Source organism: Mastigoproctus giganteus, chromosome 13 (assembly GCF_048544385.1).
Source record: "Mastigoproctus giganteus isolate SK-2022 chromosome 13, ASM4854438v1, whole genome shotgun sequence".
Classification (NCBI taxonomy): domain Eukaryota; kingdom Metazoa; phylum Arthropoda; class Arachnida; order Uropygi; family Thelyphonidae; genus Mastigoproctus; species Mastigoproctus giganteus.
In genome coordinates, this window is record NC_143587.1 from 6,500,352 (window position 1) to 6,512,986 (window position 12,635).

Sequence of the window (12,635 nt, forward strand, 5' to 3'; positions counted from 1 at the left end):
CTTGAGGGAATAAACGATGCAGTGTGTTCAACACTAATTTCTGACAAAGGCATATCTATGATTGTTGAATTGTTTTCCTTTGATGAACCTGCTTGATTTAAATGATCTACAGATATATTTACACCAGCAGCATTCTTTTCCACATTTTCCGACTCAATACTGGTCTTTTCTTTACCTTCTTCTGGATGTAATTCATTACTGTGTTTTGTAAAGAAATTATCTAATATTTAGGTAATTTATTGACTGCTTGTTCTTTTGCTTTCTTCATTGTTCTTTTTTGGGCTCCACTCTTTCCCTTTTCTTTTCATCCATTTTTAACTAAAAATTTTATTAATTTAAGTTTAAACTTTATATTTTAATTACAATTAGCAATAATAAACAAATACATTTTTGTATGTCAATTGCTGTTTTGATAATGACTTGAACTTGGACAAATTTGAATTGAAATTAATCAACTAACAACTTTTGACCACCGTAAATGGCTAAATGTTCGTATATGTGGGGCCTATCCCCCCCATCCTCTTGTCAAGTTGAGGAATCCTGAACACCTTACAATATGACGCATACACATACAGTAACCGAACAGATGTCTGATCACTATACAAAGTTGATACAAAGAGTAAAAGCAAAATAGACTGTTGCCACTTGGGTTTGTTGTGTTTTGGCGATAAGATATAAGAATTCCTTCCTTATTTCTAGATGTATCACATTGTTGAAGAGCTCAGTGAGAAAAATATTTTCATTTCATGTTGCATCCGTCTATAGGCCTTAGCGTAGTAGTGGTGGCCCCTGGGCCTATGCTACTGGCCAGTGGGCCCTGGTGAAGTAGGGGCCCCTAAGCTTTGCCTACTTTTGCTATACGGTAGCTACACCCCTGCCTACCAGTGCGTTTGAGTGTTATAAGTGGCTCAAAGATGAAGATGAGCATATTTGTAATGATCCAAGACATAGGCATCCGTCAACCTTTTGAAATGAGGACATTGTTGCAAAACTTTTGGAAATTGTGGCAAGGATCATTCGACCCTTAGAATGATGGCTGATAAGTTGGATATGAATAAGGAGACAATTCGTCAAATTTGTGCTGCACAGCCTCGTGTATGAGCAGAAGTAATGAATTATGTCATCATGCGAGACTTCAACCAGACTTTTCATTGGAGATGAGTGTTAGGTGTTTCAGTATGACTCGGAGACAAAACCTCAGAGCATGCAGTGGACTTCAAAATCATCACTGAGCTACAGTAAGTTTTGTTTGAGTCCAGGATCAAGATGATGCTGATCAAACAAATGGAGCGATTCACAAGAAATTTGTACATGAAAGGGAGAAAGTCAGTGCTGTGTTCTATGTACAGTTGTTTCAAAAACTATTGAAGTGCATTTCCCAGGTGGAGCTGCAATTTTGAAAGAAAGCGAGCTGGTTCTTGTTGCACCACAATGCCCCTCACCTATTCTGCACTTGTTGTGAAGACATTTCTGACGAAATGTGGCATTGTACAGATCACGCATCCATCCTATTCTCCTAATATAATACCAGTGGATTTTCCCAAGATGACACCCTCTCAGAGGAAAGAGAATTCAGGATGTTGAGTAAATAAAGAAAACATAGAACTGAACATCATCCGTTTCTGAGCTCCTTTGCTTTTCTTTTTGTTGCATTTTTATTACGGTCTGGGAACTTTATTGACACACCTTGTACATTTCTAATGAGAACTGTGTAATTATATTTTATGTACCGAAAGCAGAAATGGGTATTTAACATCGATTAATATTTATTTTAGTACTACTCAAGAGCCATATGACACTGATAAGATGGCAACAGATTTTGTGATGCAGTTTCCTAAGCAGGCATTTACTGTAGGACAGATGGTTAGTATAACTATTTTGTGCTTACTAAATGTACATTTTTAAATGGAAATTAATGATAATACTATTCTGGCTAATTTTATGTAAGCATTGCAGTATTTGAATAAACACAACAGTTGACATCACCATTGCAGCTGTTAACAACTGTTTTATTGTAAACATATGTTTTGTAAGGTTTGTCAGTTCTTCATTAGTGTTACTATGATATGAAAAAATTAACCTAAATTAATTATTAAAATATCAATATTAAGCATTAAATTAATACAGTAATAGACTCTTGATTTTCCGGGATAGATGGTAAAAAAAAGTTCCCGGTTAATCCAAAATACAGTAAGTCCCCAACATATGTAAGAGATACATTCCAGGACTTCTTACATAAGTCCAAGTTTTACGTAACTAACTCGGAAATGACTAATAAAATATTGCTACTATAGCCCTGATATGCCAAAATTACAAAAACAACATAACATCCTCAGAAGCATGAAGAGAAATAGTTATATATTTTTAATTAGTTCAATTAAAAACTTTATCGGGGGACAATGGTGAAGCAGCCAGAGTGGCACATAAGAAAACATAAAAGGAAGAAAAAAACGCATGTTATTGTACTGTAAAAACTGATTTGTATTTTGTAGCCTTGGTTATTATAGTTAACTTCATTGGTGCCGATAGCTTCACCACTTTTCATATTGTCTTTCTTCTTTATTATTGTGTTCACCATTGCCACTGATAAATCTGAATTCTGCACCATACTTCATATTTTCATACATCCTTATTATTTTAATTTTCTAATCCAAATCGATCGCTTTCATTTTCTTGGTAGATTTACTAGTAGCGCTGTCACTTATTCTCTTAGTCGGCACCGTGATAACAGTCAAAATTAATTTTCTGAAAAGAACTTAACAGGGTTAAGGGGGAAACTCTATTACACCCCACATGAGCTCACATTTTACTAAAGCATATTTCTGGAGGTCACGGCCATAAAACAATAAAATCAATTTGCACTTTCTGGGTTATTGGTCTTTTCTGTTAGTGCAATTCATTATAAACGGGTAGTAAACTCGATCTTATTGCATTTGTGATAATACCAATAGCTGGAATTCTGTGGGTTTTTACATTATTATGGTGAAATCTTTAGGCATATAAAAAAAAATTTTTATAAATAATGTAACATAGCTACATAAGTCGGGGACTTACTGTATTGAAAAATGTTCAGCAACCTACGTAAAAAAATGGCGATAGATAAAAAACTTACCACGCACTACTCGCGTGTTCAATGCGTGAGTAGTGCATATTGGACACGCATTTATTTTTTACAATGTTGATTTTAAATCTAATAGCTTCCCTTTATTTTTTACAAGGTTGCATATGGTTTGGTCACCAACATTATAATGGTTCTTTAGAGATTTAACGGATGCACCGTTTTCAAACTTTTGAATAATTTCAAGTTTTTGTTTAATTGAAAGCACAACTCTTGCATTTGCCCATTTTCGCAATTTCTAAACAAAAAAAAAAAAAAAAAAAAAACAATAGTTACTATAAAAAAAATTCTGACATAAATAACAAAACAAAATTTGTCCTTGAGCACTGCGACAGAATACAACAATCAACACACTAAAACAAACTAAACATTTGGTCTTTTTTTTTTTTTTTTTTTTTTTCAGCTGCGGGTGTGAAGATAGCGGGGATTGCAAAATAATAATCTCCCAATGACGACTTATAACCCGCTTCTTGTTGTTTATTTATGACTTGCAAAACATCTGTTTATACCCATTCTAGTTATTACTTGAATTTTATGATTTCTGGTTGATTTTTTTTTTTTTTTTTATTTGTCTGCTGTATTCCACTGCCAGCTAACATATCCCACCCCTGGAGTGGAATGGGCAGTTTGACCTTCCTGCCAGATTCGACGCTACATGGACCTGACACCATCACCGATGAAGACATACTGTGGCTTTGCTGCCAGCACGCCATTTGGCGATTTGAACTGGGCTATCCACTATATCCACTGCAACTCCAGCTCCTTGTGCTCAATTACCTAAAGTTCTGTGAAATCATGGAGGCTTGAGTCTGCTATATCCACTGCAACTCCAGCTCCTTGTGCTCAATTACCTAACGTTCTGTGAAATCATGGAGGCTTGAGTCTGCTATATCCACTGCAACTACAGCTCCTTGTGCTGGCATTTCTGTTCTCGGCAGCTCCTTGTGCTGGAATTTCTGCTCTTGGCAGCTTTGGCGCTGGTATTTCTCTTCTCGGCAGGTCCTAGCGCTGCTGGCTTTCCTACAGACTGTGAACAGATGCAGATCTTTTCAATGAAGTTTGGACTTTGTCTGAAATTTAATTATATGTATATTTTATTTTTTATGTATATTTTATTTTTTATGTAATTTGATTATTTTTCAATTTATTCGTATCAATCTTTATTGGTCATGGCAGGTTTTTTCCCTCCCTGTACTTGGGCAAACAGGAGGAGGAGTATATAAGAGTACTGCTAAATTATGTGTAACTGACAGCGGGGTTGCCATTGGTTGGCTGGGACCACTTTATGTAATAAATATCAATATCAATCCCTACCTACCCCATACTTCACCTGGTCGTCCCCACTGACCTCTTTGGGGATGCCTACTCTATCGTCCCCATCAGTCTACTTGTTTCCTCTCCAGTCTCCCCCCCCACACTTTAACTAAACCAACCGAGTAAGCCCCTAACAATGCTGCCAAATTCTAATCAACATCTAAAAATTCATCCACTTTTTTGTAAACCACTTTCACTGACCCACTTTTTTTTTTTTTTTTTTTTTTTGCCAGAGTAAATATCTACTGGGGTGCCTGTAGGGGCCTAATGGCTAAATGGTCAGAGAAACAACAGAACATAACACTACACAACATACCACTCCCCACACACACTTAAATCCACAGGGGAAAAAAAAAAAAATTAAATTAACCCCTTCACAGATTATCCTGAGATATCTCGTTTTTATGTTTAAAAGTTATTTATAAGCTTGCTTTCTTAATCTGTATAAGCTTGCTTTCTTGCATTATATGCATCTGCTAATATCCCATTTTTTAGAAACAGTAATGGGTCATAATGATGGATAGTAGATGTCTTGTTGTTGTTCATAATCTACTGTTGTCCAACATTTATTTTCAACTTCTGTCACTTGGGATGATGATCCATCACAGAATGTGGTTTTAAATTTTATTTTGTGTGTTCCTCTTTTTCAAGCCTTATCCATTTCATTTTCAACCAGTTTACAGCTTCTCCATCGATTGTCTTCTTTTGATTTATGACTGCTTCCTCCAAAGGCTTTGTTGATAGAAAGGTTATCATATTTCATATCAGTAATGGAAAACGATTTTTGTTTTTAATCTCCAAAATTATATTTTATCAGTTCTTTGGCGAGTATATATTAGCTGACTTTTTGGCTCATTTTTCAATTTATGCAAAGTCTGAATAAAAATTCTAAATCGATGATGTCTGCACAGATTTCAGGACTTTGTATTAAGTTCATCATACTAACAGCAGTGACTTTGTATTAAGTTCATCATACTGACAACGGTGACTTTGTATTAAGTTCATCATACTGACAACGGTGACTTTGTATTAAGTTCATCATTATAACAACACTTTTACTGTTTCAGTTCTGTCCTATACAGGAAACAGAGAAGGTGACTATGTGTTTTGCATATTTAGCATTCAGTTATGATGTGTCAAACAAGCTGCAAAGCTGCAGTTTCTTGCAGTCCTCTTGAGCTTTCTGTCTCTGTCCTCACACATAAAAGAGCTTCCTGTGTTAAACATATGGCATCCAAACGTGTTCATACAAGTTTCATTTATAATAACTGATTGATGTGGATAATTTATGAAATGCCAGTGCCTTCTCTAAATCAAATGTTAAAACATAATTCAGAGCATTTTTCTTTATCTTCATTATTATATCTCCAGCCTTTTTGAGCTTTCCTAAGATGTAGTTTGTTTTCTATTTCTAGTGATTTTTTTTCTTGTTTTTATCTCATTGTAAGCTTTGTTTGTAGATAATATCACACTGCTGACTTGAATCTTTAAGGGGATTTTTGAAATGTAAATTAAATTTCGATGAAAAGACATGATAACACATTTTTTCTTTTACTGGTGTTTTTCTATTTTCATTACAGCAAGTAACATACATATCAAACATTTTTTTTTAATAGTCAGATCAGAATTCAGATCTTTCCAATCTGGATTATGAGCACATGTATAGTTAGTTGCTGGTATAGGCTGGAAATGACTGTATATGATTTATGATATCTGAAATATCAGATTTATGACCTGGAACAGAGTGACCTCTTGCATCAGTAACTTTGCTAACACCATCTTTAACACAGCAATTGTAAATTCTCCCATTAGACACCTGATAAGTTTCTCAGAAATACTTCTTGCATACTCATATCTTTATTTTCAAGATCAATAAAAAAGTAAAATTGTGATTTCTTAGGTTTTTAGATTCATCATTTGAATAGTATCTTTTAATTGCTGATGTTGTAATGCACCCTTGTAGAAAAATAATTTCTGCTGTGTTTGACTTTTGGCTGTCAAGAGCATAAAAGAATCTGAAGAAGCAAGTTTCTCTACTTGGTGATATTGCGAATTGCAATTTTCAATATCTCCACAGCCTCTCTTTATTTTTTTAGGTTTAAACCATATTTCAGGATTTCAAAGACATTTACGACCTCTTATCCTACCAGATTCACAACTGTCTGATGAGTTATCTACCTCTGGGGTATCATTGTTAGGCTAACTAAGAGTAAGAACAGGATGCTAGGAATGTTAGTAAATAAATTTGATGAATTTGAGGTGCTGGTCAAGACATCAAAGGCAGATATTGGAGACGTGGTGTCACGCAGATATAAGGAATGCAGAATTGGAATTTGGGGAGTACAATGTGTACAGAATGGATAGGAAGGGGAGGAGTTATGCTATTAATTAAGAAACACATGAAATCTAAGGCAGTGTGTTTCCAGTTGACATGGGAGAACAGTGCAATGTTGAGTCATTTTGGTGGGGGGAAAGGAAAAATGAGAGTAGCAGTGTTAGGGAAGGACACTACATGATGATTTTCCATTAAGGTTATTATTATATTAAAACCAATCTTATACCATGTGAAAATTAATACTATATTTCCTGTTTTCTATTGTAACAGTAAGTTAAAATTTAATACTTTAAAACCATAATTTGTAAATTGTAATTATAATATTGGTAATTGTAATAGTAATATTGTAATTGTAAATTGGTAACTATAATTGTATTATTGGTAATTGTAATATTCTAAAATGTTCAAATTTGTAACTCTTTCTATTTTTCTGTTCTCCAGCTTGTTGTTTTGGTTTTTAGGAGCATTAGCAACTAAGGCCATATTGCTCCGGGATATGCTGTGGTCATTCCCTGACCTTTCCGCATCCTCCGTATTTGGTGGTGACGGGCTTGAACCCCGGTCTAATCAAGAAGCGTGTGCTACGCACTGCTGCTCCTTCCCACCTGGCTACGGAGGCGCCTTCTGTTCCCCAGCAGCTTTGTCTGATAATGGGTATCGGAAAGATATGTCACATTAATTAATGTAGGCGAACAGCCTAATAAACTGTGATATGAGTGGTTTTAATATAATAATAACCTTAAGAGTAGGAGTGTGTTGTATAGGCCAAATGAGTCTGATTGGTACAACGAACAACTGTATAGAGAAATAGTGGCCCAGTAAATCAGAATTTCTGGGAATTTTAACTTCCCAGATATTGACTGTACCTTGTGGGTTGGTTACTCACTCACTAGCAAGACATTTTGGGGATTTATTGGATGATTGTTTTCTACAGCAGCATGTTTGAGAGACAACCAGAGGGAGTAATACTCTGGATCTGATTATCAGCAGTGTTATTAATGCATTAAGAATTTGCAGATAAAGGAGCCACTGGGTGGCAGTGACCATTTACAGATGTAACTATCATCAAGGGTAATGGAAAGGGCTTTTGTAAGGGTGACTACAGTGATATCAGACAGTTTTAAATTCTATACAGTGAGATCAACTGATGAACCTACCAACAGCAATTTCTAAATGGGAAGCATTCAAGGAAGTAACCTTGGAAGCAACTAAACTTTTTGTTCCAAGTAAGAAATATTGTTCGCGGTTTGGGGCTGTTAACAGTATTTCTTCTATCATCTGACATCCATGATGTCACTAACAGCAAATTCTAAATGGGAAGCATTCAGTGAAGTAATCTTAGAGGCTACTAGTACAGTATTTCCAACTAGGAAATACTGTTCAAGGACCTAAATGGATTTCAGATGAACTAATGAGACTCATGGCATAGTTTACTTTACTTATAAACTGTAGAAGGCAGGGGATGAATCAGATTAGTCCACTTGATATTGATGGTTTGACTGTTGATGATCCTGCTCAGATAGCTGATAATCTGAATGAATATTTTGCATCTACTTTCACAATTATTAAGGGAGGAAAATACAGGAAGTTTATCAAACTGTAACAGGGTGCTTAATGATTTTGTAATAACTGAGAGCATAGTGGAGGAGATTTTGTTGAAGATAAACATAAGAAAGGCACCTGGGGTGGATAGGATAAATCCAGTTATATATAAAAGAGGCAGCAAAAGAAGTAAGCAAACCCCTAGCCATTATTATGAGAGCATCTCTGGATTCAGGGGAGGTCTCTATGAACGGGAGATGTGCAAATGTATCCCCAATTCACAAAGGGCATTTAACTTGTGTTCTGGAGAAAATAATGGATTCACTAGTTAAAGAAGCATTGCAGGATCATTTAGAACAAAACAGCAGTTATAGCTAAAACACAGCATGAGTTTTTTAAGGAGAAGTCTTACTGACCAATTTGACTGGATACTATGATGTGGTCACAAAGGAACCAGATGCAAAAAATAATTTTGATATCATATTCTTGGATTTTAAGAAAGCTTTTGATACTGTTGTACATGGAAAACTACTGTACATGTTGGAGCAGTATGGCATTAAGGGCAAGTTGTTGCTCATATGGATAAAGGGATGGTTGAGTGGGAGAAGACAGAATATTGGCATTAGCAGAGGCATATGATGCAAGAAAGCAAGCTTATACAGCATTAGCCAAAAAAAAAAAGAAAAAAAAGCAACTTCCTATTTCATTTATCTATTTGCTTCAGAAGTTTGTTCACTTCTTCCTTGAATTTATTTAAGATATCAACTTCCACAACAGATGGAAGTTTGTTCCAGCAATCTACTACCCGCTTGCTAAAGGCAAATTTCTGCACATCTATTGCACAACTCTCTCTCTCCTGAATTTGAGTTTATGCCCCCTCAGGTTTGTAATCTCAGCAAGAGGAAAAATTCCATCAGCATTAAGCCTGCTCAAACCATTCAAGGCCTTATATACCTAAACGAGGCCACCTCACAGGTGCCTAGCCTCGAGATGCTGCAATTTGCGGAACTTAAGTTCCGCAAAAGAGCACACTTTTGTTCACCTCATCAGTCTTGTTGCCCTTCTCTGTACACTTTTTAGCAACTCAACATCCTTCGTAAAATGTGGCTTCCAGACCTGTAAACAGTTCTCAAGGTGTGGCCTGACCATTGCCTTACACAGGGGGATAATCACCTCCTTATCCCAGCTAGCAAAATTGACTGTATATCATTGACAACACCCCATGACCTCCTTTGGCAGCCTGTCTGCACTGCTACGGAAACTTCATATCTGAGCTGCACAATTACCCCTAGTTCTTTTTCATTCTCCACTACCCTTAGATTTTACAAACTAAACATTATAAATGAATACATATAACTTGATAGGAGATACGAAAGTCATATAACGTAACTCAGAAATAATACTTGATACTGAAATATATATATAGGGTTATATTTTTGTATTGAAATTGAATTTGAATTGAAATAATGGCTCAGACCAGAGCAGCAAAGCAAAAGGCTCAAGCTAATGGGAGTGCTGTGGCTCGGGGAGAAATGAGGGGGCTGGTTGTCCGCTGAATCACAGCCTTTTGAAATGTACTGCTTGTTTGATGTTTGTGGCGATCAGGAACGGACATATTTGCCAAGGGGTATATCTTTGTGTGTGCACAATGTAAGGAGTGTGAGGAAATCAGGCGCCAACTCAGCATTGTTATGGGCCTACATGAGAGCTTGAAGGACAGGGTGGATGCCCTCGAAGGATTTAAATTGAAGGGCCCATTAAGTTATCAGCTGTCCCTATCAACACCAGAGCTTGCACTTGAATATCACTCAACACAGCAGCAACCCCCCAAGGCAGAATGCACTGGTCTCACAGGAATTAGTAGTTGGCGGTGACTCTATTGCCAGGGAAACGGGGAACATCATTATTATTATTATTATTAGCTGTATGGTGCAAAGAAAGAAGCCTGAGGCTTATGCTGCACCAGCCAAAAAAAAAATTCCTGAGTTACCCTGAGAGAGAGAGAGAGAGAGAGAGAGAGAGAGAGAGAGAAAGAGAGAGAGAGAGAGAAAGAGAGAGAGAGAGAGAGACAAAAGTAGAAGGGAATCACCAAGAGATAGAAGAATGATGATATCCAGCTCAGGACCTTGGGTGTGCCAAGCCCATACTCACCATATGTGAGCCCCTAGGGTTGCAAAAAAGGATAGGTGGAACAGGACCAGGGTATGTTTGCCAGGGGCAAAGGTCGATGACATTGTAGAGCAGATATCATCTTTTAAGGACACAAAAGGTGATATTGTTGTACACGTTGGCACTAATGATATTAAGAGTAGGAGACTAGCGGAATTACTTAATAAGTACAGGTCAATGTTGAAAAAAAAAGTACAGGTCAATGTTGAGTTAGGGTTGAATTAGAAATTGTCTGCAGTTCTGCCCAGACACGATAGGAAGGAGTATATGATGAGAGCCTTGTCGATCAATTCGGCCTTAGAGAGATTGTGCAAGGCTCAAGGGGTAGAATTTTTCTCAGCCTGATCTGTGCTTGTTAACAGCAGAGACTACTTCTGCAGAGATGGGATACACTTAAAAAGAAAGGGTGCAAGAATATTTGCTGATGCTATTGAGAGTGTTAGGAGGGTCTGAAAACTGCTAACTTGGGCGGATACATGGACTAATAGATTAACAGTAGCTGCTGGCAGAGGTGAAAGTGATTCTTGCACTGCTTCTATTGGAATGAGCAGCAGCAGTCTAGTAAACAAGGTGCAGGGAATTTCAGAGACTGCTAGGAGTCATTGCGGAACAAATAAATACATGGGCTGTGTTAGGGTAGCTAAGAATAGGAACAGGTGCATGTATACTTGTGTGTACACCAATACTAGGAGTATAGTTAATAAATTTGATGAATTTGAGGTGTTGGTCAAAACGTCAAAGGCAGATATTGTTGGGATATCAAAGACAGATATAAGGAATGCAGAAATTGAATTTGGGGAGTACAATGTGTACAGGAAGGATAGACAGGATATGAAGGGAGGAGGGGTTATGCTATTAGTTAAGAAACACATAAAATCCAAGGAAGTACAGCCAGTCGACATGGGTGGACAGAGCAGCGTTGAGTCATTTTGGTGTGACCAAAACCACTGGGAAAGCAAAATTGAGAGCAGGAGTGTATTATAGACGTAATGACTCTGATAAGTATAATAATAAACAACTGAGTGTAGTACCACACTGTTGGTACCTTTCTCTCTTTTTTTTTTTTTTTTTTTTTTATGTGAACCCCAAACACGAGAGGTATTAGAACCTATAGTACTTAGTACCGTGCTTGGGTTGGAGGTTGAGAAGACGAAAGAAGATGTTTGTTGACATTGGACTTGAACTTCTGTAGATTGTAATTTTCAGGAAATACGTATGAAGGAAGGTTGTTCCAGAAAACGGCAGTTGAATGAATAAATGAGGAAGATGAAAAGTTGGTTCTGTGGGTTTGAAGTTCGATAGTAAATGGATGTTGGCTGGTGGCGGCATGTGTTCGGACTGTTTTGAAAGAGAGAGCGGGAATTACAGAAGCCAATTTAGAAGAACAGTGCCCATGGAAGTATCTGTAGAAGAGGCATGCAGCAGAAACAGTACATCTATGAGAAAGCGAGTGGAGAGACTCTGTTAGAGATGAATCGTTAATTAACCTAACTGCCCTCTTCTGAATGGAATCAAGAAGCCTGAGAGAGGTTTTGGGGGCACCACCCCAGATGTGGGAACAATATTCCATGGCAGGGCGGATTTGCGATTTATACAGAGTGAGCAGCTGTTTGGAAGAAAAATAACACCAAGAGCGAAAGAGAAAACCAAGTTTTTTAGATGCAGAGGAAGCAATATTTGTAATGTGCTTGTGCCAAGAGAGATTAGAAGTCAGGGTAATACCCAAAAGAGATATATAATTTTGCCTAGAAATCGGAGTGTCACTAAAGATAAGCATAGGAGCAGAAGAATCCTTTTTGCGAGATATAAGACGACTGAGTTTTAGAAGGGTCGAAATCAACTAAGTTGTCTTTGCCCCACTGGAGAATTACCTGAAGATCGGCATTTAAGGAATTGGTAGCAGATTTTTGAGAAGTTGAAGCTGATTGAGCAGGACAAGGTTTCTCAAAATGGAAAGTGGAATGGAATGTGCTGTCATCGGTAAAACTATGGATAGGATTTCCAGTCAATGGAAGAAGGTCATTAATATATAAGAGGAAAAGAGTGGGGGAAAGAACCGAACCTTGGGGGACACCGGCATTAGTGGAGAAGTTAGAAGACAGAGAGCTATCTACCATCACCCTCAGTGAGCGAACAGAGAGAAAACTGGATAATCAA

At 37.2% G+C, this 12,635-nt stretch overlaps 1 protein-coding gene across 1 annotated transcript in view; it reads left to right on the plus strand.

The window, feature by feature from the left end:
• LOC150075741 (vesicle-fusing ATPase 2-like) overlaps positions 1-12,635 on the plus strand; it is a 243,134-nt gene that overhangs the window by 46,975 nt on the left and 183,524 nt on the right. Inside the window, exon 5 of the mRNA XM_090387859.1 lies at positions 1,776-1,863. Coding sequence (XP_090243985.1) covers positions 1,776-1,863 — 88 coding nt within the window. The remainder of the gene's footprint in view (positions 1-1,775; positions 1,864-12,635) is intronic.